This window comes from Oncorhynchus mykiss, chromosome Y (genome assembly GCF_013265735.2).
Source record: "Oncorhynchus mykiss isolate Arlee chromosome Y, USDA_OmykA_1.1, whole genome shotgun sequence".
In the NCBI taxonomy this organism is placed as follows: Eukaryota; Metazoa; Chordata; class Actinopteri; order Salmoniformes; family Salmonidae; genus Oncorhynchus; species Oncorhynchus mykiss.
This window is the reverse complement of record NC_048593.1, coordinates 6,252,704-6,276,052: the sequence shown is the minus strand read 5'-3', so window position 1 is coordinate 6,276,052 and position 23,349 is coordinate 6,252,704. Positions and strand designations below refer to the sequence as shown.

General features: G+C 51.9%; 1 protein-coding gene, 5 non-coding genes and 2 pseudogenes across 8 annotated transcripts; all 8 read right to left on the bottom strand.

Annotated features, from left to right (window-relative positions):
• Window positions 1–1,714: 1,714 nt before the first annotated feature.
• On the bottom strand, window positions 1,715–1,890 carry LOC118945545 (annotated as a pseudogene).
• Window positions 1,875–8,302, bottom strand: LOC118945315. Of its 3 annotated transcripts, none has more exons than XM_036967973.1 (2): window positions 5,457–6,008; window positions 1,875–2,885 (listed from the first exon to the last, which is right to left on the bottom strand). In XM_036967973.1, exons 1-2 carry the CDS (start codon window positions 5,760–5,762, stop codon window positions 2,337–2,339), a joined length of 855 nt encoding a protein of 284 aa, XP_036823868.1. In that variant the 5' UTR covers window positions 5,763–6,008; the 3' UTR covers window positions 1,875–2,336. The 3 variants fall into 3 exon arrangements, with proteins under 3 accessions (XP_036823868.1, XP_036823869.1, XP_036823870.1); XM_036967974.1 differs by lacking the exon at window positions 5,457–6,008 and adding an exon at window positions 3,399–4,452; XM_036967975.1 differs by lacking the exon at window positions 5,457–6,008 and adding an exon at window positions 8,213–8,302 and having other exon boundaries at window positions 1,876–2,885.
• Window positions 8,303–8,661: 359 nt separating this feature from the next.
• LOC118945660 lies at window positions 8,662–8,778 on the bottom strand. The gene has a single exon (XR_005040775.1). It is a non-coding gene; the product is annotated as a U5 spliceosomal RNA (small nuclear RNA).
• Window positions 8,779–9,152: 374 nt separating this feature from the next.
• Window positions 9,153–9,329, bottom strand: LOC118945531 (annotated as a pseudogene).
• A 2,449-nt stretch (window positions 9,330–11,778) lies between these two features.
• LOC118945659 lies at window positions 11,779–11,895 on the bottom strand. The gene has a single exon (XR_005040774.1). It is a non-coding gene; the product is annotated as a U5 spliceosomal RNA (small nuclear RNA).
• Window positions 11,896–12,267: 372 nt separating this feature from the next.
• On the bottom strand, window positions 12,268–12,449 carry LOC118945569. Its single transcript, XR_005040685.1, has one exon. It is a non-coding gene; the product is annotated as a U2 spliceosomal RNA (small nuclear RNA).
• Window positions 12,450–17,377: 4,928 nt separating this feature from the next.
• On the bottom strand, window positions 17,378–17,572 carry LOC118945538. Its single transcript, XR_005040672.1, has one exon. It is a non-coding gene; the product is annotated as a U2 spliceosomal RNA (small nuclear RNA).
• A 5,595-nt stretch (window positions 17,573–23,167) lies between these two features.
• On the bottom strand, window positions 23,168–23,284 carry LOC118945658. The gene has a single exon (XR_005040773.1). It is a non-coding gene; the product is annotated as a U5 spliceosomal RNA (small nuclear RNA).
• Between the last annotated feature and the right edge of the window lie 65 nt (window positions 23,285–23,349).

Genomic DNA, 23,349 nt, shown 5'->3' with positions numbered 1-23,349 from the left:
AATAAACCTCGGAAATGATCAGTTGTCACCCTGACCATTTCCTCTGGTTTACTTACTATACTACCATTTTCTTCCCTAACGCCATGCATTACCCTCCTACTCTGCCTGGCCCTAACCGACTTAAAGAACATAGCGGAACAAGTCTCATTATGTTCTAGAAAGCCACTATGCGCACGCTCCAGGAAAGCTCGAGCCTTCTGCTCCTGCAGCTCCCTGAGCTGCGCCTTTAGGGCTGCGAATCTCTCCCAGTCAATCGACCCGCCGAGGTTGCCTGCCTCGTGCTCGAGTTCAATTAACCTTTGGATACGATCCACCTCCCTCCTTTCCTCCCTTTTTTTCCTTTTACAATATCCTATTATAAAAGCCCTAATCCTTACCTTAACTAAATCCCACCACTCTAACACCCCCTCGCACATAGACCGGAGGCCGTCAAGCCTTCGAAAGAAACAAAAAAATGCGTCAACGAAAGCCTGCTCCTCCAGTATACCCCGATCTAACTTCCAGTACCCCCTACCGAAGAGGCAGACTGGCGACCCCACCTGCAGGAACACCCCGTCGTGATCCGTGAAGAACACAGGCAACAGGCGCCCAGACAACTGACCCAAAGACCTGGATAGAAAAATGTAGTCGAGCCTCCGCGCAACCCCCCTGGAGTTGCGCCATGTAGGACCGACCATTGCCGGAGTAGTATGCAGGCCACCATCAACCAGACCATGGCAAGCCATTAGCCCGGTGATTGCGCCTGCACTACTATCACCACCTACCCCTAAATCTATATTAAAGTCCCCTCCTATCACCAAGTGCCTATTTGTGACACACAGGGGCGCCAGACAGTCCACCATCTCCCTTCTGTCTGCCGCCACCTGTGGCCCATATACCCCAATTAACCTATACCTAGCTTCTCTATACACTACATCTATCCCCAATACTCTACCCTGCACTATTACAAAAGTGCTCTCTACCTTAACCTCTCTATTACCACACAATATTCCTACTCCTGTTGAGTGCACCCCTCCTATGCCCCAAAAAGATTCCCCCTTATCCCACTCCTTCCTAAATCTACACACATCCCCACCATCCCTCAGGTGAACCTCCTGTAAAAAACAAAAATCAAACCCCACACCCTCTAAAAAATTAAACACCGCCCTCCTTTTAATAACGTCCCTCAACCCCCTTACATTTAAACTAAACAATTTAACAGAAAAATTCATTTAATTATTTACAAAACAAACAAACCCTCAACAAATAAACCCAAACCAAACAAAAAACAGGAAGTCTTTAGTAAAAGGCGAAAGGCTTGTGCGTAATGAAGAGAAACCAGAGTCATATGGAAGTCAAGAGGTCGGGGCCCGAGACACACTCTGTGCACTCTAGGCAGGGTTCCCGCGGGTGCTCCCGGAACCCACTCTTCCAAGTTTTCGAGGGCTGTCTGTGGATAAAAAGAAGGTCACAGACACAGAGGCACAGAGAGACAGAGAGAGAGAGAGAGAGAGAGAGAGACACACACACACACACACAATCCTGGCCCCAATTCTTTTTTCTTTTTTTTTAAGTAAAATGGCGGGAAACGGGGGACCCCATTGAAGAGCGCTTCGCCTTTCTTTCAGTTTGAATGTTTCTTTCCTTCTCTTCTTCTGCTAGCCAGCTAGCTAGCTAGCTAGCCAGCTGTTTACATAGCTTTGTGAATTTGCATTTTCCCTTGACAACGGGAGAAAAGTGTTGCACCGTTCCCGGAGGTACTGCAATACCGGGTCGATGCGTGGAGCGGACGGAGCAAGCCCCATTTCCGACTCCCTGTTCGAAAAATCCATTTAATATGTAGTCCCCCGATGGGGGACGTATCAGATATTAAACTGATAAGAACAGATTTTTTTCTTTTGGAAAAGTTTTATTGATACATTTCCTTTAAAAACAGCTCATACATTTTTTACATCATTGATACACATAAAAACGGCAACAAAGCATAAAACACAGCATTTGAAAGTTACATTTAAATTTGTTAAAAGGTACATGTTGTTAAAACTAATGAAAACAACCATGAATAAAAGTACTTTCCTTGTAAAAACATCAAATCTGTAAAAGCCATTTAAAATGTGTACTAATGATCTAACAAAGGTAAAACATTTTTAAGACATGAAAAACCATGTTAAAAAGTCACTTTGTTAAAAGGCTGTCTTCAGTCCCTTGTACAGGAGGGGGGTGAGTCTTTATCAAGCTCACCTCATCCTGCTCTTCTGAATAGATCATCGTCCCGTCCTTCGGGGCCCAGAGGAGATCCCTCCCCTAGGCACATCGCCCTAGGCGCCGCAGCGCTGTCAGGCCGTGGCCGCCGGGACCTAGGGTGTTGTGGGGGACCCTTCGCCTGGGGTCGAGGCCCCCTTCCTTCCGTACCACCCCAGGGCTTCCGTGGCTACCATGGCCACTGCCTGGGGGGTGGTCTCTACGTTTTTCGCTACCAGCAGGTTACGGGAGGACCACAGTGCTTCCTTCAGGCACGTGAGGGTGGGCCAGAGCTTGGTGAAGGCCTTCGATGGAATGGGCCTTCGGCCCACCCCATACAGCACGAGCTGAGGTGTTAGGTCCTCCCCTGCTGGCAGACACGAGGTGATCAGGGGGCCTGCTTCCTTCCACAGGTCCCTGGCGGCTCTGCACTCCCAGAGCATGTGCCTCACCGACTCTTCTTGGCCGCAGCCTGGTCGGGGGCACGCGGATGTCCTCGCCATGCCCCGTGAGTGCATAACGGCCCTGACCGGGAGGATCTCGTGGGCGACCATCCAGGACAGGTCCCGATGCCGATTCAGGAGAGCAGGATGGGCCACGTTGCGCCAAACCGTTGTGGGCTCACCTATAGCGAGCCCGCGCACTGGACACACTGGTTCCCGATCCTGCACAAGAGAGAGAAGAGAGCGGTGTTTTGTTAAAACCGTGACTGTTTCTTTTTCCAGTTTAAAATGTCTTAAAAACTTCTGGAGCTGGACGTAGTGCGGGGGTAGCAGGAAAGAGACTGGGGCTCGCAGGTCGACTGGGATCAGCCTCAGAGTCCTGAGGTAAGATCCCAGCCAGAACCGTGCGAGGGCCTGGGTCTTGTTGTTGACCGGGGAGGTGGCAAGAGTCAGATGTAACGCTGTGTAGCGGCTGCCCAGGAACAAGTAGAGGTCAGGCAAGCCTTTCCCCCCCTTGGACCTGGGCCTCTTGACCACCTCCCTCCTCAGCCTCTCCCACTTGCATCCCCACAGGAAGTAAAACAGCGTCCGCTCCAGGTCTAAAATGCTCCTTCGAGGGGGGATAAAAACAGAACTGATTAATAAAAGCACAGGTAAAATCACAGCTTTAATGATTAAAACCTTGCCCTCAAAAGTCAGCTGTCGTAGTCCCCAAAAACCCAGTCTCTGTCTTACCGTCCCCAGGATTCCGCTCCAGTTACCGCTCCCTCCTCCCCCCCGGTCAAACTTTACCCCCAGTACCCTTATGTCCGTCAGTTTAACTGTCAGAGGTAGTCTGGTCAAGTCTGGGTCTGCCCACGGTCCGAAGAATTGGGCCTCTGTCTTGTCTCTGTTCAGTCTCGCCCCAGAGGCTCGTCCGTACCAGTCAGTCCTGTCCAGAGTCCTGTCGACGGATAAAAGGTCGGTACATAAAATGTTGACGTCGTCCATGTAAAAGACGCACTTGGCGGTCATCCCCCCACTCCCCGGGATACCCACCCCACTGATCCCTTGGTCCCTTCTCAAGACCTGTGCCAGTGGTTCAATACAGGCCACGAACAGAAGGGGAGATAACGGACAGCCCTGACGGACGCCGCAGTGTACTCCCACTGCTTTTGACAGATGCCCATTTACAAGGATTTTTGCTGGTGATGTCCCCGTACAGCAGTCCCACCCAAGCTAAGAACCTGTCCGGGAAACCCATTTTTTGCAGTACCTTAAAGAGGTACTGGTGCGAGACCCGATCAAAGGCTTTTTCAAAATCTAAATTTAGGACTACAAGCCGCATGTTTCTGTCTCTCGCATAACAGATGGCATCTCGGATCAGTATCAGGCTGTCCGTGATCTTCCTTCCGGGCACGGCACAGGTTTGGTCCGGGTGGATCACCTCCCCTAAAACAGAAGACATTCTGAGTGTTAAAACCTTGGTAAAAAGTTTACAATCAAAGTTTAAAAGGGTAATCGGTCTCCAGTTTTTCAAGTCCGTCCTGTCGTTTTTCTTATGTAAAAGAGTCACGATCCCCACTCTAAAACTGTCGGGTAGTCTGTCGAGGTGTTCGAAGTCAGTAAAAACAGTCAGAAGTTCGTCGGCTAAAACATCCCAAAAGGTCAGATAAAACTCAAAAGGGAGGCCGTCCTCCCCCGGTGATTTACCCCTCTTAAAACGTTTCAGTCCTTGGTCGATTTCTGTCCTCGTCAGGTCTTTTTTCAGGTCGTCTGTATTGGGTAAGGTCTTGTCGATGTATGTTAAAAGGTCTCCATTGTTCCCTCGCACACATCTTTTACCCCAAACAGTTCCCCATAAAAGTCCTTGGCCACTTCCTTTATTCCCTCTGTGTCTGTTTTTAAAACCCCGTCCTTGTTTCTCAATCCTGTCATAATCCTACCCTTACTAATTATTTTCTTAAAAAAGTACCTAGTGCACTTCTCCCCCTCTTCTAATTCCCTTTCCTTGCTTCTTAAAATAACCCCCTTGCTTCTCTGTTCTGCTAAAAGTGCCATTTCCTTCTTTACTTCTTTAATTTCTTGGTTAAAATCAAGGCCCTGTTGGCATAGGTTAAAATACCTTTCCAGTCGCTTTTGCAGTCCCACCATGCGTCTATCTTTTTCTCTGCTTTTTTCCTTTCCTATCTCTCTAAAGAAGGTCCTTGTCCTTCCCTTCACCATTTCCCACCACTGTGCTCGCGTGTCAAAGAAGTCCTGTAGCGTCTGCCACTGGCTGAACTGCTCTCTGTACTGACTAACTACTCTATCATCTTCTAGAAGGGAGCAGTTCAGTTTCCAGGGCCCTCTTCCCACAGTCACACCCGAAGATAGTGAAAGGGTGCACGTCAGCATTACGTGGTCTGAGAAGAAAGCAGGGGTTATTCTAGCATCAGTTGGGGGGCAGTCCCGGGTAAACAGATAATCAATGCGAGAGGCTCTGGTGCCATCACCACTGGTCCAGGTGAAGCCCTCCTCTCTTGGATGCAGGGTTTTAAAACAGTCAGTCAGTTTAAAATCCCTGCACAGCCCTTGCAATAAAACACTTGACCTGTCTACCTTAAAATCCCCTCCTGCCCCTCTCCTGTCTGCTCTGCTTAAAACACAATTAAAATCCCCACCCACCACTAGAGGATCCCTCCCTAGCATGTGGGACTGCAGGTCCTCTAAAAGTGCACACCGGTCATGTTTATCGTTAAAACCATACACGTTTAGCACGTTAAAATCCCTCCCCATAAAAGTACAGTTGGCTAAAAGAGCACGCCCACCTACCACCACCGTGCTCCCCTTCACCACCACCTGTGGGGTCTTGATTAAAATGGCAACACCGTCGTTCTTGTTAAAATTGGAACCACTCCAAATGGAGGGCCCGTGCCGCCACTTATCCTCCCATTTCCTGTAAGAGGATAAAAAGGGTAGACCACACTCCTGTAGTAAAAACACATCAGAGTTAAACCTTTCTAAAAAGGATAAAACCGACTGTGCTCTTGTTGCTGTCTTTACGCTCCTCACGTTTATAGTGGTGATTTTAAAAGCCATAAAAGGGGTGAGTAAAAACAGTGCTAGAAGAAAAGCCATTGAAAAGTTAAAAGGGGGTTAGTCTTCAGGGACTTTCTCTCTCTCCCTCCGGGGTAAGGGGGTTTGGAAGGGAGAGGAGGTTAAAACAGGACTTAAAAAGGAGACTTAATTGGGGGAGTTGGAGGGGAAGGTTCTGGGTTCTTCCTCCCCCTGGGAGCTCTCCCACTCCACCTTTCCCTTTTTCTCCTCACCCTGTTCGGGGTCAGAGAGCTCCTCAGCGTTTCTTTTACGTAGGAGGAGGTGTTCCTTCAGAATCTCCCCCTCCTCTCCCGTACCTTCTGACACAGTCTCCATGGTGCTTTCCGACACCGACCCTATGATGTCTGACCCACTTGGGGAGCTTTCGCTGAACATCTCTCCGGAGCCGTCTTTCTCGGCCCTTTCTCCTTCAGGGGTCACATTAGTCTGGGGCAGGGGGATTGGGGTGGGGAGGGTTTTGTCCTCTCCTCCCACTTCTTCCACCACTGCACCTTCCGCGCCCTCCACTACAGCCACCACCACCGGCTCCACCACTGTCTCCTCTACCACCACTACCAGCTCCACTACTGCCTCCTCCTCCACCACCGGCTCCTCCACTACCACCTTGGCAACTGCCGTTCCAGCCCTCTGGCGCTCGAAAGCCCGGTCCGCGGCCGCCCACTCCCTCCTTCCAGCCTTGGCCCTGTTGGCCCAGGAGGAGGGGCAGTCGCGGATGAGGTGGGACCGCTCGCCACAGAGGTTGCACGACCTTCCGTTCGTGCACTCCTCGTAGCGGTGGCCCACCTCCCGGCACTTCATGCAGACGACCTTCTGACAGGCGTCTGCAAGGTGGCCATGTTCACCACACTTACGGCACAGCTTGGGCTGGTCCTGGTAGTGAACATGGCCCCTGTTCTCTCCGAGGACTATGGTGGATGGGATGGCTTTCAACCCACCATAGCCCCCAGGGTCCTCCCTTTGCTGGACAGTGACCCTCCAGGCCCCTGTCCAGATCCCATCGAGGTCTTTTACCTGGATCAGGGGACCCTTCACGTTGCAGTACCTGCCCAGCCATACTGCAACGTCCTCCGGCTGTACGGTTTCATTGTACATACGGACAATAACGGTTTTAATGCTATTATCCGTCAGCTTGGTCACCTCAAACATCGCTGTGAGGGACCCCTGGGTGTTCAGGGCGTTCTGGAGTTTCCCCCAGAACTCCCTCAGGAAGCTGGCGTTGGCAAAACTGACATCGAAGCCCTTCCTATAGGGGAGGGCTAAGATGCAGTTTACCTGCGCGGGATGAAAGTCGAGCTCTTTCTGGAGGAATTTTCTGGAGAAATCCAATCGGGATAGCTCCATTATTTTTCCTCCCCTCTCCTTTAGAAGGAGGCGCACTGCATGGTGCCTCCTCATGCCAGCCTGTGCTGCTGACATGATGGAGGCCCACTCCCTTTACAGCCCAACACCAGTGAGAGGGGAGGGGAGGGGGAAGGGAAGGGGAAAGGGAGAGGAAGGGGTGTAAAACAGCCAAGGAACTAGCAGGCTCAGCCAGACTGTGCTGAACAGGGCCTACCAGTACCACGGGACACACAACAAACTATCTAGCACAGCACCAAACTAATCTTATCAACAATGGGAAGGGACACAAGGAGGGATTTTTTTTTTTTTTTGTGTGTAATTTTTTTAAATTACATTTTCCCCGGAGGGGAAAGGCATGAAGGGGAAGGACAATAATGAACAAAACAAACAAAAACGGGGGGAGGGGGGGTGGGGCGAGCTAACAAACAAACAAATTTAGGTAAGGGGAATTAAGGGGATAACAAAAAGGAACACTGACCAACACAACACCTGCCAAACTTGAGGTCCGAGAGAGCTAGCAGGCCTCACCAGCAGGCCAGGCCAAGCTAACCAGCTAGCAAGCCTCACCAGTAGGCCAGGCCAAGCCAACCAGCTAGCAAGCCTCACCAGTAGGCCAGGCCAAGCCAACCAGCTAGCAAGCCTCGCCAGTAGGCCAGGCCGAGCCAACCAGCTAGCAAGCCTCACCAGTAGGCCAGGCCAAGCCAACCAGCTAGCAAGCCTCACCAGTAGGCCAGGCCAAGCCAACCAGCTAGCAAGCCTCACCAGCAGACCAGGTCAAGCCAACCAGCTAGCAAGCCGGCAGGCCAAAGGTCCCCCAGTTGACAACACAAGACAAGAAACAGAGACAAAAGGCAATTTAGGGGGTGAACTAGCAAGTACAAGGTGGATGGGAAAATACGGTCAGACAAACACACAACAATGCAATGCCTGCCACGCCTAAAGGGCCAGGAGGCTAGCGTTCCAACAAGCCAGAAAGCCCCTCCGGCTAGCAGGCAACACAAAACTCCAAACAGTAGGAAATAATTGAAGGGGGGAGGGTAGGATACAAGGGGGAGGATAGGTACGAAACAGGACAAACTGAAATTTAAATTAAATAAGAAAGAAAAGGACCAGAGGGCCTTTAAACTCACCCTACAGGTGCTGGTGCACCTGTAGTCCACCACCAGACCCACCACCTAACCCAGGACAAAAATAATAGTGAAACAATACAACAATAATGATTTTAAACAAAAGTAAATAGCACAATCTCCCGGGCGCCCTCCGGCCTGCGATCGCTTCTCTGATCAAGCACTGTCAAGGACAATGCACTTGATCTGAGCCAAAAGGCCGAGAAGCGATAACCCACAAATGGAACCCTGAAACCGCCGGACCCCCGGGGGTCTCGACAGACCTCAGCGGGTGGGTTGGCAAAAGCCAGCTCCTCTCTCCCTCCAACCCCCACTCAACCAACCCACCCACCCACCCACCCACCGTTTCGCTGGCAACAAACAGGCAGGTGTTTTTTGGAAAAAGTCGCTAATGCGTCTTTAAGTCACTATCCTGGCCCATCTCTGTCAATTTCCCTTGAAACAAGATACCGGGCTCTGCAAGAAGCAAAGCCGCTCCAAAAATACGTTGAACTCGTAAGTGTTCCTCTCCACGGAAGTCTTTAGTAAAAGGCGAAAGGCTTGTGCGTAATGAAGAGAAACCAGAGTCATATGGAAGTCAAGAGGTCGGGGCCCGAGACACACTCTGTGCACTCTAGGCAGGGTTCCCGCGGGTGCTCCCGGAACCCACTCTTCCAAGTTTTCGAGGGCTGTCTGTGGATAAAAAGAAGGTCACAGACACAGAGGCACAGAGAGAGAGAGACACACACACACACAATCCTGACCCCAATTATTTTTTAAATTCTTTTAAGTAAAATGGCGGGAAACGGGGGACCCCATTGAAGAGCGCTTCGCCTTGCTTTCAGTTTGAATGTTTCTTTCCTTCTCTTCTTCTGCTAGCCAGCTAGCTAGCTAGCTAGCTAGCTAGCTAGCCAGCTGTTTACATAGCTTTGTGAATTTGCATTTTTCCTTGACAACGGGAGAAAAGTGTTGCACCGTTCCCGGAGGTACTGCAATACCGGGTCGATGCGTGGAGCGGACGGAGCAAGCCCCATTTCCGACTCCCTGTTCGAAAAATCCATTTAATATGTAGTCCCCCGATGGGGGACGTATCAGATATTAAACTGATAAGAACAGATTTTTTTTTTTTTATAAAATATATTTATTACCTTCAATAACCAAACAATACACCTACAAAATTCAGTCAACTTAAATCCAATTCCACCAAACTACAAATCATCATTCCATAACTAATAAACTATAACCAAATCCAAATTACCAAACAATAATCTTCATTATTCCATTAACTTAAATATCTTCTATCAACCAAAACACAAATGATCAGTCCAAAACTGCTAACTTTTACCCAAATCCAAATACCAATAACCTACAAATACCCATATACCCCACCTATATACCAACAAAAACTCACCCAGTGCTCCCCTTCTCTATCCCGTCTAACTGTGACCCTACATTGCTCCCATCTCCCACCGTCCCCCCTCCCCTGAACACAGCAACGACACCCGGCACCTGCCCCACACTCGAGTCCTTCACCCCCCCTCTTCCGGACTCCGGACCGGGGACGCTACATCCCCAAAGAGAAAGTCCGACTCTCCCTCCATCATCCAGCTTTGGGCCATCCCTGGGAGGTCAAGTTCAGCGGGGGGTTTAAAAGATGAGGAAGACGGAGCCCACGAGGGCCCCGCTACCTCCCCACCCCCCCGCTCTGCCCCCCCCCCCCTTTTTACCACCCCTCCTCCACCTGCTGTCCACCACCTTCTTTGGCCTCTTGCACGGAGGATCACCCAGCGAAGGTCCCCGATAGCCAACGTCACACACCGCTCCTTCCTTCTCCTTTCCCTTTCCCATTTCCCTCTCTACCAAACCTCTCACCATCGCTCTCAACTCCTCCAGCCTTTCCTTCGTCACTCCACTCCCCTCCCAATTCTTCACCCCCCTTCGCCTTTCCGTCTCTCCTTCCGGCTCCATCTCCAAACCCTCCTCCACCTCCTTTCTCTCCACTGTTGTCTCCTCGTGTCTCTCGACTCTCACCATCTCCTCACTCTCCTCCATCCTCGTCGCAGTCTTCTTCTTTTTCTTTCCCTTTTCTCCTTCAACCTCCTTCCCAACCTCTATTCCGACTCCTTCTCCCTCCATCCCGGCCACCTCTTCTTCTGTCCCGGTCTCCTCTCCTTCTGTGCCGTCCATCTCTCCTTCCATCCCGGCCACCTCTCCTTCTGTCCCGGCCTCCTCTCCTACTATCCCGTCCACCTCTCCTTCTGTCTCCGCTCTCGCCTCTTCTTTTTCTTCTCCTTTCCCCGACTCCTTCTGCTCAGTCCTTCCACCCCCCTCTTCCGTCTCCTCTCTTCCTCGTCTTCCTCCATCCCCCGCTCTCGCTCCCCCCCCCAGCTGCAGACGCGTATGACCCACGCCTAGCCGGGCAGTCCCGCCACAGGTGTGCTACCGAGCCACACCCGTGGCATGCCTTCGGCTCGACACAATCCCTCGCCTCGTGCTCACCCGATCCACAGTACCTGCACCTCCTAGTGCTGCACGAGGCGAGTGTGTGGCCATAGGCCATACATCGCCTGCAAAAAGGAGGCTGACGGGCATAATTCAACGTCCCCCTGTCAGCCCCCAGGGAGAACATCGCTGGGGGATGTAGGTAACCGTCAAAACCCTCTGGGTCCTCCCTAAGAAGGGCCTGGAAACCCCTCCTCCCTGTCCAGAATCCCAGGGAGTCTCTTAGGAGCCTCGCTGAGGATACATTGTCCATATATCTCCCCAGCAAGGCCCTCACCTCATTGTCCGTTACATGGGGATTATACATAGTCACTGTAACCACACGAAAACTATTCTTCGCCAAGTTAGTGACTTCATATTGGCATAAAGGCCTTGTCTTACTCTCTTCCTTAGCTTTTTTCAATATTTCCTGATGTTTCCCTTCACTATGCAAGGTCACATCAAAAGCCCGTTCCACCGGATTATCTTGGAAACATAAAACGTCTTTAACTTCCAGTTTTAACATCCCCATCAATATGGTCCTCCCAAAATTCTCTCTTCCAATTGGCTCCACTTCTTTATCCCGCCAAGCAAACCTAACTGAGTTTGCCAACCCTATTCCTGGTACCGACCTATTTGGACGCTCCATTCCAAAAAAAGGATATTTACGTCTAAACCAGAAGAAAAACAGCTCTCCAAAAAAGGAAGCCTCCAAGAAAACACAAACGCCCTTCCAAACAGGACACTAAACCGAAACTACCTTACCGCCCTCCTATCTCCGACCTTTTGACTCAGCGAGCTCTGGGGCACCTCGGTACCAAGCTTGATCTGAGCCAAAAGGCAGAGAAGCGATAACCCACAAATGGAACCCTGAAACCGCCGGACCCCCGGGGGTCTCGACAGACCTCAGCGGGTGGGTTGGCAAAAGCCAGCTCCTCTCTCCCTCCAACCCCCACTCAACCAACCAACCACCCACCCACCCACCCACCCACCCACCCACCGTTTCCCTGGCAACAAACAGGCAGGTGTTTTTTGGAAAAAGTCGCTAATGCGTCTTTAAGTCACTATCCTGGCCCATCTCTGTCAATTTCTCTTGAAACAAGATACCGGGCTCTGCAAGAAGCAAAGCCGCTCCAAAAATACGTTGAACTCGTAAGTGTTCCTCTCCACGGAAGTCTTTAGTAAAAGGCGAAAGGCTTGTGCGTAATGAAGAGAAACCAGAGTCATATGGAAGTCAAGAGGTCGGGGCCCGAGACACACTCTGTGCACTCTAGGCAGGGTTCCCGCGGGTGCTCCCGGAACCCACTCTTCCAAGTTTTCGAAGGCTGTGGATAAAAAGAAGGTCACAGACACAGAGGCACAGCAACAGAGAGAGAGAGACACACACACACACACAATCCTGGCCCCAATTTTTTTTTTTTAAGTAAAATGGCGGGAAATGGGGGACCCCATTGAAGGGCGCTTCGCCTTTCTTTCAGTTTGAATGTTTCTTTCCTCTTCTTCTGTCTGCCAGCTAGCTAGATAGCTAGCTAGCTAGCTAGCTAGCCAGCTGTTTACATAGCTTTGTGAATTTGCATTTTTCCTTGACAACGGGAGAAAAGTGTTGCACCGTTCCCGGAGGTACTGCAATACCGGGTCGATGCGTGGAGCGGACGGAGCAAGCCCCATTTCCGACTCCCTGTTCGAAAAATACATTTAATATGTAGTCCCCTGATACGTATCAGATATCAAACTGATAAGAACAGATTTTTTTATATTTTTTTTACAAAAAATAATTTATTACTTTCAAATACCATCCAAACGTAAATAATGGTATTTTCATTTTAAATGACACCCAAACACCCAAAAAACCAAAGATCCTCAGGGGAGCATCGTCCCTCCCCGTCATACCTAACCAATACCTAACCCTATCTCCCCGTCCCTAATCTATCCCCTTACAACACTCAATCTAACACTAACAGTCCTAAACCCCCTTTCCACCTCTCCCGTGCCGCATGCTGCCCCCACTTATTTTCCTCCCTCTTCATCCTCCCTCTTAAATCTCCTTCCACCCTCCTCACTATCCCTTCCACCCCCCAATCTCTCCCTGTCTTTACCAAATTCTGCCTGGCTTCCCACAGCCCCCGTTTAAAGAGGCTCATGAGAAGCCAGAGCAGAAACCTATCCCTATCTGTTCCCCTCGCTCTCCCTACACCTCTTTCTAATCTAGCCCACGTCACCACAAAATCACTCCTGACCAACCCTATCAACACCCGTGCCCTAGCCCATACCACTCCGGCAACGGCACAGTCCCAAATGGCATGGCGCACAGTCTCCTCCCTGCCACAAGCAGATCTTGGGCAGGTGGGGGATCGCGCCAAGCTATGCCGGTACATGATGGAACGTACCGGCAAACACTTGTGGAGGCTCAACCAATTCAGGTCCTTGAGCCTGTTGTCCAGGCCCCGCGCCTGCACTCCCTCCCAGACCACTGACGAGATGCCCGCTACAGGCGCAGGACTCCCTGCCTGCCTGACCTCCTCGTACAGGTGCCTGTGATCTAAACCTACTCGGGCAACTTCAACCTCGGGGTGCGCACGCAGCCACTTGGCCGCATGGCCAAAGTGCCACGGCAGCTGTTCCGCCCGAGGACCCGCGTTAGACCACACCATTACGCTTCTCGCCTGATACGAGAAGAACACCCGCAGGAGGTAACCGGACGGGTGTATAACCGGACGAGCAAGCTCCGTCAACAGGAAAGAAACAAAAATGGCGTCTAGCTTGAGGGGGAGATGTGGTACCCCCCTACCTCCCTCCCCGATGGGACAGAGCATGCGCGCCCTGGCGACCCACTCGTACCTGCCACCCCACATGAACTGAAACACGAGCCTCACTAGATACCTTCTCAGACAAGCTGGCAATGGGTAGATGTACGCAGAGTACAAAAGAGATGGCAATACATCCACCTTTAGGACCAGGACCTTACCTATAAAAGACAAAGACCTAGCCTTCCACATTGCTAGCTTCCTCTGAACAACTGCGATACCCATGTTCCAGTTCAGCGTCGCTGAGCCGGAGGTCTCAAAATGGACCCCGAGAATCCTCAGGGCCCCCTCACAGAGAGATAACCCCCCGGGCACATCCGTCCTACCGCGCCATCTTCCGAAAAACTTAACGGAAGACTTTGCATGATTCAGAACCGCCCCCGACGCTCGGGTGAAATCCCCAATGATGGCAAGGGACCTTGTCAAGCACGAGTCCTTGCACAGCAGCAAGGAAGTGTCGTCGGCGTACTGCGTCATCTTAACACGCAGCCCACCGCTTCCAGGGATCAACAAACCCTCCACCCCTGTGTCTGCCCTAATGGCAGCCCCCAGAGGCTCCATGTACAGAACGAAGAGGAGAGCCGAGAGTGGGCATCCCTGCCTGACCCCAGACGAGAGGTCAAAAACGTCACCTAAGTGACTATTTACACTTACTCGGCACCCCGCTCCGACATATAATGTACGGATCCATCCTATGTACTTCTCCCCAAATCCTAATCTACCTAACACCCTGAATAGAAAATATCTATTCACGCGATCAAAGGCTTTCGCCTGATCTAGCGCTGCTACCATTAAAGGCAGCCCTCTATCTTCAACCCAGGCGATGGAGTCCCTGATCAACTGTAGGTTCCATCGAATAGAGCGGCCCTCAACCCCACACGTCTGATCCTCATGAACAACGTAGGGAAGGGCTGTGCGTAACCAATCCGCTAAGACCTTTGCAAGTAGCTTGTAATCTACGCACAGCATGGTCAATGGCCGCCAGTTGCTAAGGTCAGTTACTTCCCCCTTCTTATAAAGAAGTGACAGCACACCAACAGCCATTGATCCCCCCGGGACCCCCGTCTCAAGGATGGCCTTCAAGACTTCGAGGACCACTGGTCCAAGTATACCCCAAAACTTGAGGTAAAACTCAGCCGGCAGCCCATCCATCCCAGGCACCTTCCCTTTTCCCATCCTCCTAAGAGCGCTCTCAACCTCTTCTAGTGAGATCTGGGCCTCCATCACGTCTCTAATGTCCTCCGGCAACCGCCGAGACAAGTGTTCTAAAAACACGTTTCCCTGCTCTACATCTATCTCCCTTTCCTTAAATAAACCTTGGAAATGATCAGTTGTCACCCTGACCATTTCCTCTGGTTTACTTACTATACTACCATTTTCTTCCCTAACGCCATGCATTACCTTCCTACTCTGCCTGGGCCTAACCGACTTAAAGAACATAGCGGAACAAGTCTCATTATGTTCTAGGAAGCCACTATGCGCACGCTCCAGGAAAACTCGAGCCTTCTGCTCCTGCAGCTCCCTGAGCTGCGCCTTTAGGGCTGCGAATCTCTCCCAGTCAATCGACCCGCCGAGGTTGCCTGCCTCGTGCTCGAGTTCAATTAACCTTTGGATACGATCCACCTCCCTCCTTTCCTCACTTTTTTTCCTTTTACAATATCCTATTATAAAAGCCCTAATCCTCACCTTCACTAAATCCCACCACTCTAACACCCCCTCGCACATGGACCGGAGGCCGTCAAGCCTCCGAAAGAAACAAAAAAATGCAGGCAGTGTGTTAGGCCGAGTGCCCTGCATCCTGGGTTCCTCACCACCACCCTCCAACCCCCCCTCCCTGTATGCCTCGGGGCTGAGCGTAGGGGACCCCATCTCCCCAAACAGTAGTTGGGATCCCTCTAGCACACAGCCCACAGACCCCTCACTGGAGTCATCCTCCACCAGGATGTAAGGGGCTGAGGCAAACAGGGAGGCCAACGCCCCCCCCTTCCCCTCCACACCCCCCTCCCTCTCACTACCTGCCAAGCTTACCCTCTTCTTCCCCTTCTTCTTTGGTGAAGGAGGTAGCGGGGAGACACAACGTCCCCTCCCCGCTAACTCCTCCACCAATTCCCTTGTCTCTTCCTCGAGGAAGCCTGGCAGGCTGTCCCCCCACTCCTTCCCCCCATCTCCCCCTCCCACCTCCACCCCTCCCTCCGTCCCCATCACCATCACCGTCCCCTCTTCCACTCCTTCTCGTACCACTGTCCCACTCTCCCTCTTCTCCGCTCCTTCCCGTTCTTCCGCCTTCTTTTTCTTCTCTCCTTTTTCCTTCTTTCCATCTTCACTCCTCTTTCTTCTCTCCTCTTCCTTCTTCCCATCCTCTTCCATTGCCGTCTTTTCCCCTGTGCCATCCGTACAATCCGCACGCGTCCTTTCTTTCCTCCCCCCATCCCCCGCTCCCCCCCCAGCTGCAGACGCGTATGACCTGTGACGAGCCGGGCAATTACGCCACAGGTGTGCTTTCGAGCCACACCCGTGGCAAGCCTTGGGCTCGTCACATTCCTTGGCCTCGTGCTCTTCCGATCCACAAAACCGACACTTCTTGGTGCTGCACGAGGCCAGGATATGGCTGTAGGCCATACAACGCCTGCAGAACGGGGGCTGACGGGCATAATACAACGTCCCCCTGTCAGCCCCCAGGGAGAACATCGCCGGAGGATGGAGGTAGCCATCCACACTCTTCGGGGACTCCCTGAGTAACGCCTGGAAACCTCTTCTCCCGTTCCAGAAACCCAGGGAGTCCCTGAGGTACCTCGCTGAGGAGACATTGTCTATATACCTCCCCAGAAAGGCCCTCACTTCTTCATCCTTCACGTGCGGATTGTACATGGTTACGGTGACCACCCTGAAGTTGTTCCTTGCCAGGCTGGTCACCGTGTAATGGCACAGGGGTTTCGGTCCTTTTCCTTCTCTCACCTTCTTCATAACTTCGTCGTGTTTTCCTTCCACTTGTAACGTCACATCATATCCTTTCTCGATGGGATTCCCTTGAAGGCATAGTACATCTTTTACTTCCAGCTGTAGGCAACCCATCAGAACATTTCTCCCGAAGGTTTCTCTCACCCAAGGCTCCATCTCTTTTTCCCTCCAGGAAAAACGCACCGTGTTGGCCAGTCCAATCGTAGGAACCGACCGTGATGAACTGTCCTGCGCCATCTCCACAAGGAGACTAGCGCACCCGGTTCACCAACCTCTTCCAAAAAACAAGAAAATACAAAGAAGACAAGAAATTATATATCAAAAAATTTTCAAAAACAAAAAAACACACTTACCGCTCTCCTGGTTCTACCTTTTGACTAAGCGGGCTTTGGGGCACCTCGGTACCAAGCTTGATCTGAGCCAAAAGGCCGAGAAGCGATAACCCACAAATGGAACCCTGAAACCGCCGGACCCCCGGGGGTCTCGACAGACCTCAGCGGGTGGGTTGGCAAAAGCCAGCTCCTCTCTCCCTCCAACCCCCACTCAACCAAAAAAAAAGTAAAAGGCGAAAGGCTTGTGCGTAATGAAGAGAAACCAGAGTCATATGGAAGTCAAGAGGTCGGGGCCCGAGACACACTCTGTGCACTCTAGGCAGGGTTCCCGCGGGTGCTCCCGGAACCCACTCTTCCAAGTTTTCGAGGGCTGTCTGTGGATAAAAAGAAGGAGGCAGAGGCAGAGGCAGAGAGAGAGAGAGAGAGAATCCTGGCCCCAAATTTTTTTTTTTTTAAGTAAAATGGCGGGAAACGGGGGACCCCATTGAAGGGCGCTTCGCCTTTCTTTCAGTTTGAATGTTTCTTTCCTTCTCTTCTTCTGCTAGCCAGCTAGCTAGCTAGCCAGCTGTTTACATAGCTTTGTGAATTTGCATTTTTCCTTGACAACGGGAGAAAAGTGTTGCACCGTTCCCGGAGGTACTGCAATACCGGGTCGATGCGTGGAGCGGACGGAGCAAGCCCCATTTCCGACTCCCTGTTCGAAAAATCAATTTAATATGTAGTCCCCCGATGGGGGACGTATCAGATATTAAACTGATAAGAACAGATTTTTTTTTAAAAATTTTTTTTTATTTTTTAGAAAAAATAATTTATTACTTACTATGCCATTCATTCATACAATTCAAAAATTATAATTTTCTTTCCAACTTAAATAATGGCATTTTCAAATAACCAAGAACACACAAACCAAAAACAAAAACTCAGGGGAGCATCATCCCCCCATCCATTCCTAACCACTACCTTTCCCTATCTCTCCGCTCCTAATCTATCCCCTTATAAATCTCAATCTAACACCCCCAGCCCTAAACCCCCTTTCCATCTCTCCCGTGCCGCATGTTTCCCCCACCTCCTCCCTCTTCATCCTACCTCTTAAATCTCATTCCACCCTCCTAAATATCCCTTCCACCCCCCAATCTCTCCCTGTCTTTACCAAATTCTGCCTGGCTTCCCACAGCCCCCGTTTAAAGAGGCTCATGAGAAGCCAGAGCAGAAATCTATCCCTATCTGTACCCCTCGCTCTCCCTACACCTCTCTCTAACCTAGCCCATGTCACCACAAAATCCCCTCTTACCAAACTTATCAACACCCGTGCCCTCGCCCATACCACTCCGGCAAAGGCACAGTCCCAAAAAGCATGGCGCACAGTCTCCTCCCTGCCACAAGCAGCCCTTGGGCAGGTGGGGGATCGCGCCAAGCTATGCCGGTACATGGTGGACCGTACCGGCAAACACTTGTGGAGGCTCAACCAATTCAGGTCCTTGAGCCTGTTGTCCAGGCCCCGCTCCTGCACTCCCTCCCAGACCACTTCCGAGATGCCCGCTACAGGCGCAGGACTCCCTGCCTGCCTGACCTCTTCGTACAGGTGCCTGTGGTCTAAACCTACTCGGGCAACTTCAACCTCGGGGTGCGCACGCAACCACTTGGCCGCATGGCCAAAGTGCCACGGCAGCTGTTCCGCCCGAGGACCCGTGTTAGACCACACCATTACGTTTCTCGCTTGGTAGGAGAAGAACACCCGCAGGAGGTAACCGGACGGGTGTATCATGTATCATGAGCCAACACAAAGGACACAAAAATTGTGTCCAGCTTGAGGGGGATGTTAGGTACCCCCCTACCTCCCTCCCCGATGGGACAGAGCATGCGTGCCCTGGCGACCCACTCGTACCTGCCACCCCACATGAACTGAAACACAAGCCTCACTAGAGGCCTCCTCAGACAAGCCGGCAATGGGTATATGTATGCCAAATACAAAAGAGATGGCAATACATCCACCTTTAGAACCAGGACCTTACCTATAAAAGACAAAGACCTAGCCTTCCACATTGCTAGCTTCCTCTGTACCACTGCGATCCTCATGTTCCAGTTCAGCGTCGTTGAGCCAGAGGTCTCAAAATGGACCCCGAGAATCCTCAGGGCCCCCTCACAGAGAGATAACCCCCCGGGCACATCCGTTCTACCGCGCCATCTTCCGAAAAACTTAACGGAAGACTTTGCATTGTTCAGAACCGCCCCCGACGCTCGGGTGAAATCCCCAATGATGGCAAGGGACCTTGTCAGGCACGAGTCCTTGCATAGTAGCAAGGAAGTGTCGTCGGCGTACTGCGTCATCTTAACACGCAGCCCACCGCTTCCAGGGATCGACAAACCCTCCACCCCTGTGTCTGCCCTAATGGCAGCCCCCAGAGGCTCCATGTACAGAACGAAGAGGAGTGCCGAGAGCGGGCACCCCTGCCTGACCCCAGACGAGAGGTCAAAAACGTCACCCAAGTGACCGTTTACGCTTACTCGACACCCCGCTCCGACATATAATGTACGGATCCATCCTATATACTTCTCCCCAAACCCTAATCTACCTAATACCCTGAATAGAAAGGATCTATTCACACGATCAAAGGCTTTCGCCTGATCAAGCGCCGCTACCATTAAAGGCAGACCTCTATCTTCAACCCAGGCGATGGAGTCCCTGATCAACTGAAGGTTCCATCTAATTGAGCGTCCCTCTACCCCGCACGTCTGATCCTCATGGACGACGTAGGGAAGTGCTGTGCGCAACCGGTCCGCTAAGACCTTTGCAAGCAACTTGTAGTCTACACACAGCATGGTCAACGGCCGCCAGTTGCCAAGGTCAGTTGCGTCCCCCTTCTTGTAAAGAAGTGACAGCACACCGACTACCATTGAACCCCCCGGGACACCCGTCTCGAGGATGGCCTTCAAGACTTTGAGTACCACCGGTCCAAGTATACCCCAAAACTTGAGGTAAAACTCCGCCGGCAGCCCATCCATCCCAGGCACCTTCCCTTTTCCCATCCTCCTAAGAGCGCTCTCAACCTCTTCTAGTGAGATCTGGGCCTCCATCACGTCTCTAATGTCCTCCGGCAACCGCCGGGACAAGTGTTCTAAAAACACATTTCCCTGCTCTACATCTATTTCCCTTTCCTTAAATAAACCTCGGAAATGATCAGTTGTCACCCTGACCATCTCCTCTGGTTTACTTACTACACTACCATCTTCTTTTCTAACTCCATGCATTACCTTCCTTCTCTGCCTTGCCCTAACCGACTTAAAGAACATAGCGGAACAAGTCTCATTATGTTCTAAAAAGCCACTATGTGCACGCTCCAGGAAAGCTCGAGCCTTCAGCTCCTGCAGCTCCCTGAGCTGCGCCTTCAGGGCTGTGGATTTCTCCCAGTCAAACGAACCACCGAGGTTGCCTGCCTCGTACTCAAGTTCGAGCAACCTTTGGATATGATCCACCTCCCTCCTTTCCTCCCTTTTCTTCCTCTTACCATATCCTATAATAAAGGCCCTAATCCTTACCTTTACTATATCCCACCACTCTAACACCCCCTCACACATGGGCCGGAGGCCTTCAAGCCTCCGAAACACCCCTGTGACAGCATTAACAAACACCTGCTCATCCAGTAAATCCCAATCTAGTTTCCAGTACCCCCTACCGAAGAGGCAGACTGGCGACCCCACCTGCAGGAGCACCCCGTCATGGTCCGAAAAGAAGACAACCGACCGACCCAAAGACCCAGATACAAAAATATAGTCGAGCCTCCGCGCAACCCCCCTGGAGTTGCGCCATGTGGGACCGACCATTGCCGGAGTAGTGTGCAGGCCACCATCAACCAGGCCATGGCAAGCCATTAGCCCGGTGATGGCGCCTGCACTACTGTCTCCCCCTATCCCCAAATCTATATTCAAATCACCTCCTATCACTAAGTGCCTATTTGTGACACACAGGGGCGCCAGACAGTCCACCATCTCCCTCCTGTCTGCCGCCACCTGTGACCCGTACACCCCAAATAACCTATATCTAATATCCCTATATGTGATATCTACACCCAAAACTCTCCCCTGTACTACGCCAAAAGTGCTCTCTACAATAATCTCCCTATTCCCAATCAATATCCCTACCCCCGTTGAGTGCACCCCTCCTATGCCCCACAACGAATAACCCTTATCCCACTCTCTCCTAAACCTTTTGACATCCCCTCCATCCCTCAGGTGAACCTCCTGCAAAAAACAAACGTCAAAACCCACCCCTTCTAAAAAACTAAACACCGCCCTCCTCTTAACAAAATCTCTTAAACCCCTTACATTTAAACTAAACAAAAGTATCATAAGATTCTATTATAAAACAAAAATACCAATTATCTCAGAAAATAAAAACCAAAAACAACCACCAAACGAACAGGAGGCTCACCTGATGCTCCCCTGGCCCATCACACCCGACAGGGACATCTTCCCCTCGTCCGACGTCCCCCCGTCCTCATCCATTCCTCCAGCCCAGGATGCAGGAATGGTGTTAGGGTTAGGAGTACCCTGCACCCCGGGCTCCCCACCAGCTTCCTCCCTGTAATCCTCCAAACTGAGGCTAGGGGACTCCATCTCCTCTAAGAGGATTTGGGGACCCCCAGCCAAACAGCCCTGATCCTCTCCCAGGGATCCACCCTCCCCCCCGTGCTGAGGGGCCTCTGCAAACAGTGAGGACAGGGACTTCCTCCTTAACCCCATCACTCGCTTGCCTCCCCCTTCCACACCCCCTCCCTCTCCCTATCTGTCACGTCTGCCCCCCTCTTCCCTTTCTTCATCTTATTTTGTTTTTTAGGTGGAAGAGGTATAAGGGGCTCAAGAGGCAGCGGGGAGACAGCACCTCCCAGCTCCTCCGCCAGTTCCCTCATCTCTTCCACCGGTAGGTCCGACGCACAGTCCCCCCACTCCCGCCTCCCCTCCACCCCCTCCCCAGTTCCTGCCGCAGGCGCCCCCTCCCCCCCCACAGGTCCTGCCACAGGCACCCCCTCCCCCCCCACAGGTCCTACCACAGGCACCCCCTCCCCCCCACAGGTCCTACCACAGGCACCCCCACAGGTCCTACCACCGGAACCCCCTCCCCCACCACTCCCTCCCCCGTTGATCTTTAACGCTCTTCCTTCTTTCTTTCTCCTCCCGCTGTCACTCCTTTCTCTTCTTCTTGCTTCTTGCCCTCTGGGCCAGCCATCTGCGCCTGAAAAGGCCATCCTTCCCCTCCTCTTCTTCCCCCATCCCCCTCTCCTGCCCTCCCTCCAGCTGCAGACGCGTATGACCTCTGCCTGGCCGGGCACTCCCGCCACAGGTGTGCAGATGAGCCACACCCGTGGCACGCCTTAGGCACTTTGCAGTCCCTCGCCTCGTGCTCCCCAGATCCACAATACCTACACTTCCTTGTGTCGCACGAGGCGAGGATATGGCCGTAGGCCATACACCGCCTGCAAAATGGCGGCTGACGGGCATAATATAAAGTTCCCCTGTCAGCCCCCAGGGAGAACATCGCCGGGGGATGGAGGAATCCGTCCTGCCCCTTTGGGTCCTCCCTGAGCAAACTCTGGAAGACTCTCTTCCCAGTCCAGAAGCCCAGGGAGTCCCTGATGAGTCTAGCCGACGATACATTGTCCATATAGCGTCCCAAGAACGATCTTACTTCCTCATCAGTCACATGGGGGTTGTACATGTTAACTGTGACCAGCCTGAAATTGCTCTTTCCCAGGCTGGTCACCTCGTAATGGCTCATGGGCCTCTCCTTCCCCACCTCTCTCGCCTTCTTCAGTATCTCCTCAAACTTCTTCTCCTTGTGAAGCGTTACATCAAAAGATGCCTCCGCCTGGTTCACCTGGAGGCACATCACCTCTCCTACCTCCAACTTCAAAGTTCCCATCAGTACTGACCTTCCGAAGGTTTCCCTCCTTGTTCCTCCAGGCAAATCTCACCGTATTTGCGATCCCGATCCCGGGCATCCTTGGTGAGGAAAACTTCGCCATTTTCTGTAAGAAAGAGAAAAAAAATTGGATATCTTTCCCGCACAACTTTGTCTCTTTTCCGCCCTCCGGCCTTCGGCTTTTGGCTAAGGGGTTACGGCACCTCGGTACCCAACTTGAACTTAGCCAAAAGGCCGAGAAGCGATAACCCACAAATGGAACCCTGAAACCGCCGGACCCCCGGGGGTCTCGACAGACCTCAGCGGGTGGGTTGGCAAAAGCCAGCTCCTCTCTCCCTCCAACCCCCACTCAACCAACCCACCCACCCACCCACCCACCGTTTCCCTGGCAACAAACAGGCAGGTGTTTTTTGGAAAAAGTCGCTAATGCGTCTTTAAGTCACTATCCTGGCCCATCTCTGTCAATTTCCCTTGAAACAAGATACCGGGCTCTGCAAGAAGCAAAGCCGCTCCAAAAATACGTTGAACTCGTAAGTGTTCCTCTCCACGGAAGTCTTTAGTAAAAGGCGAAAGGCTTGTGCGTAATGAAGAGAAACCAGAGTCATATGGAAGTCAAGAGGTCGGGGCCCGAGACACACTCTGTGCACTCTAGGCAGGGTTCCCGCGGGT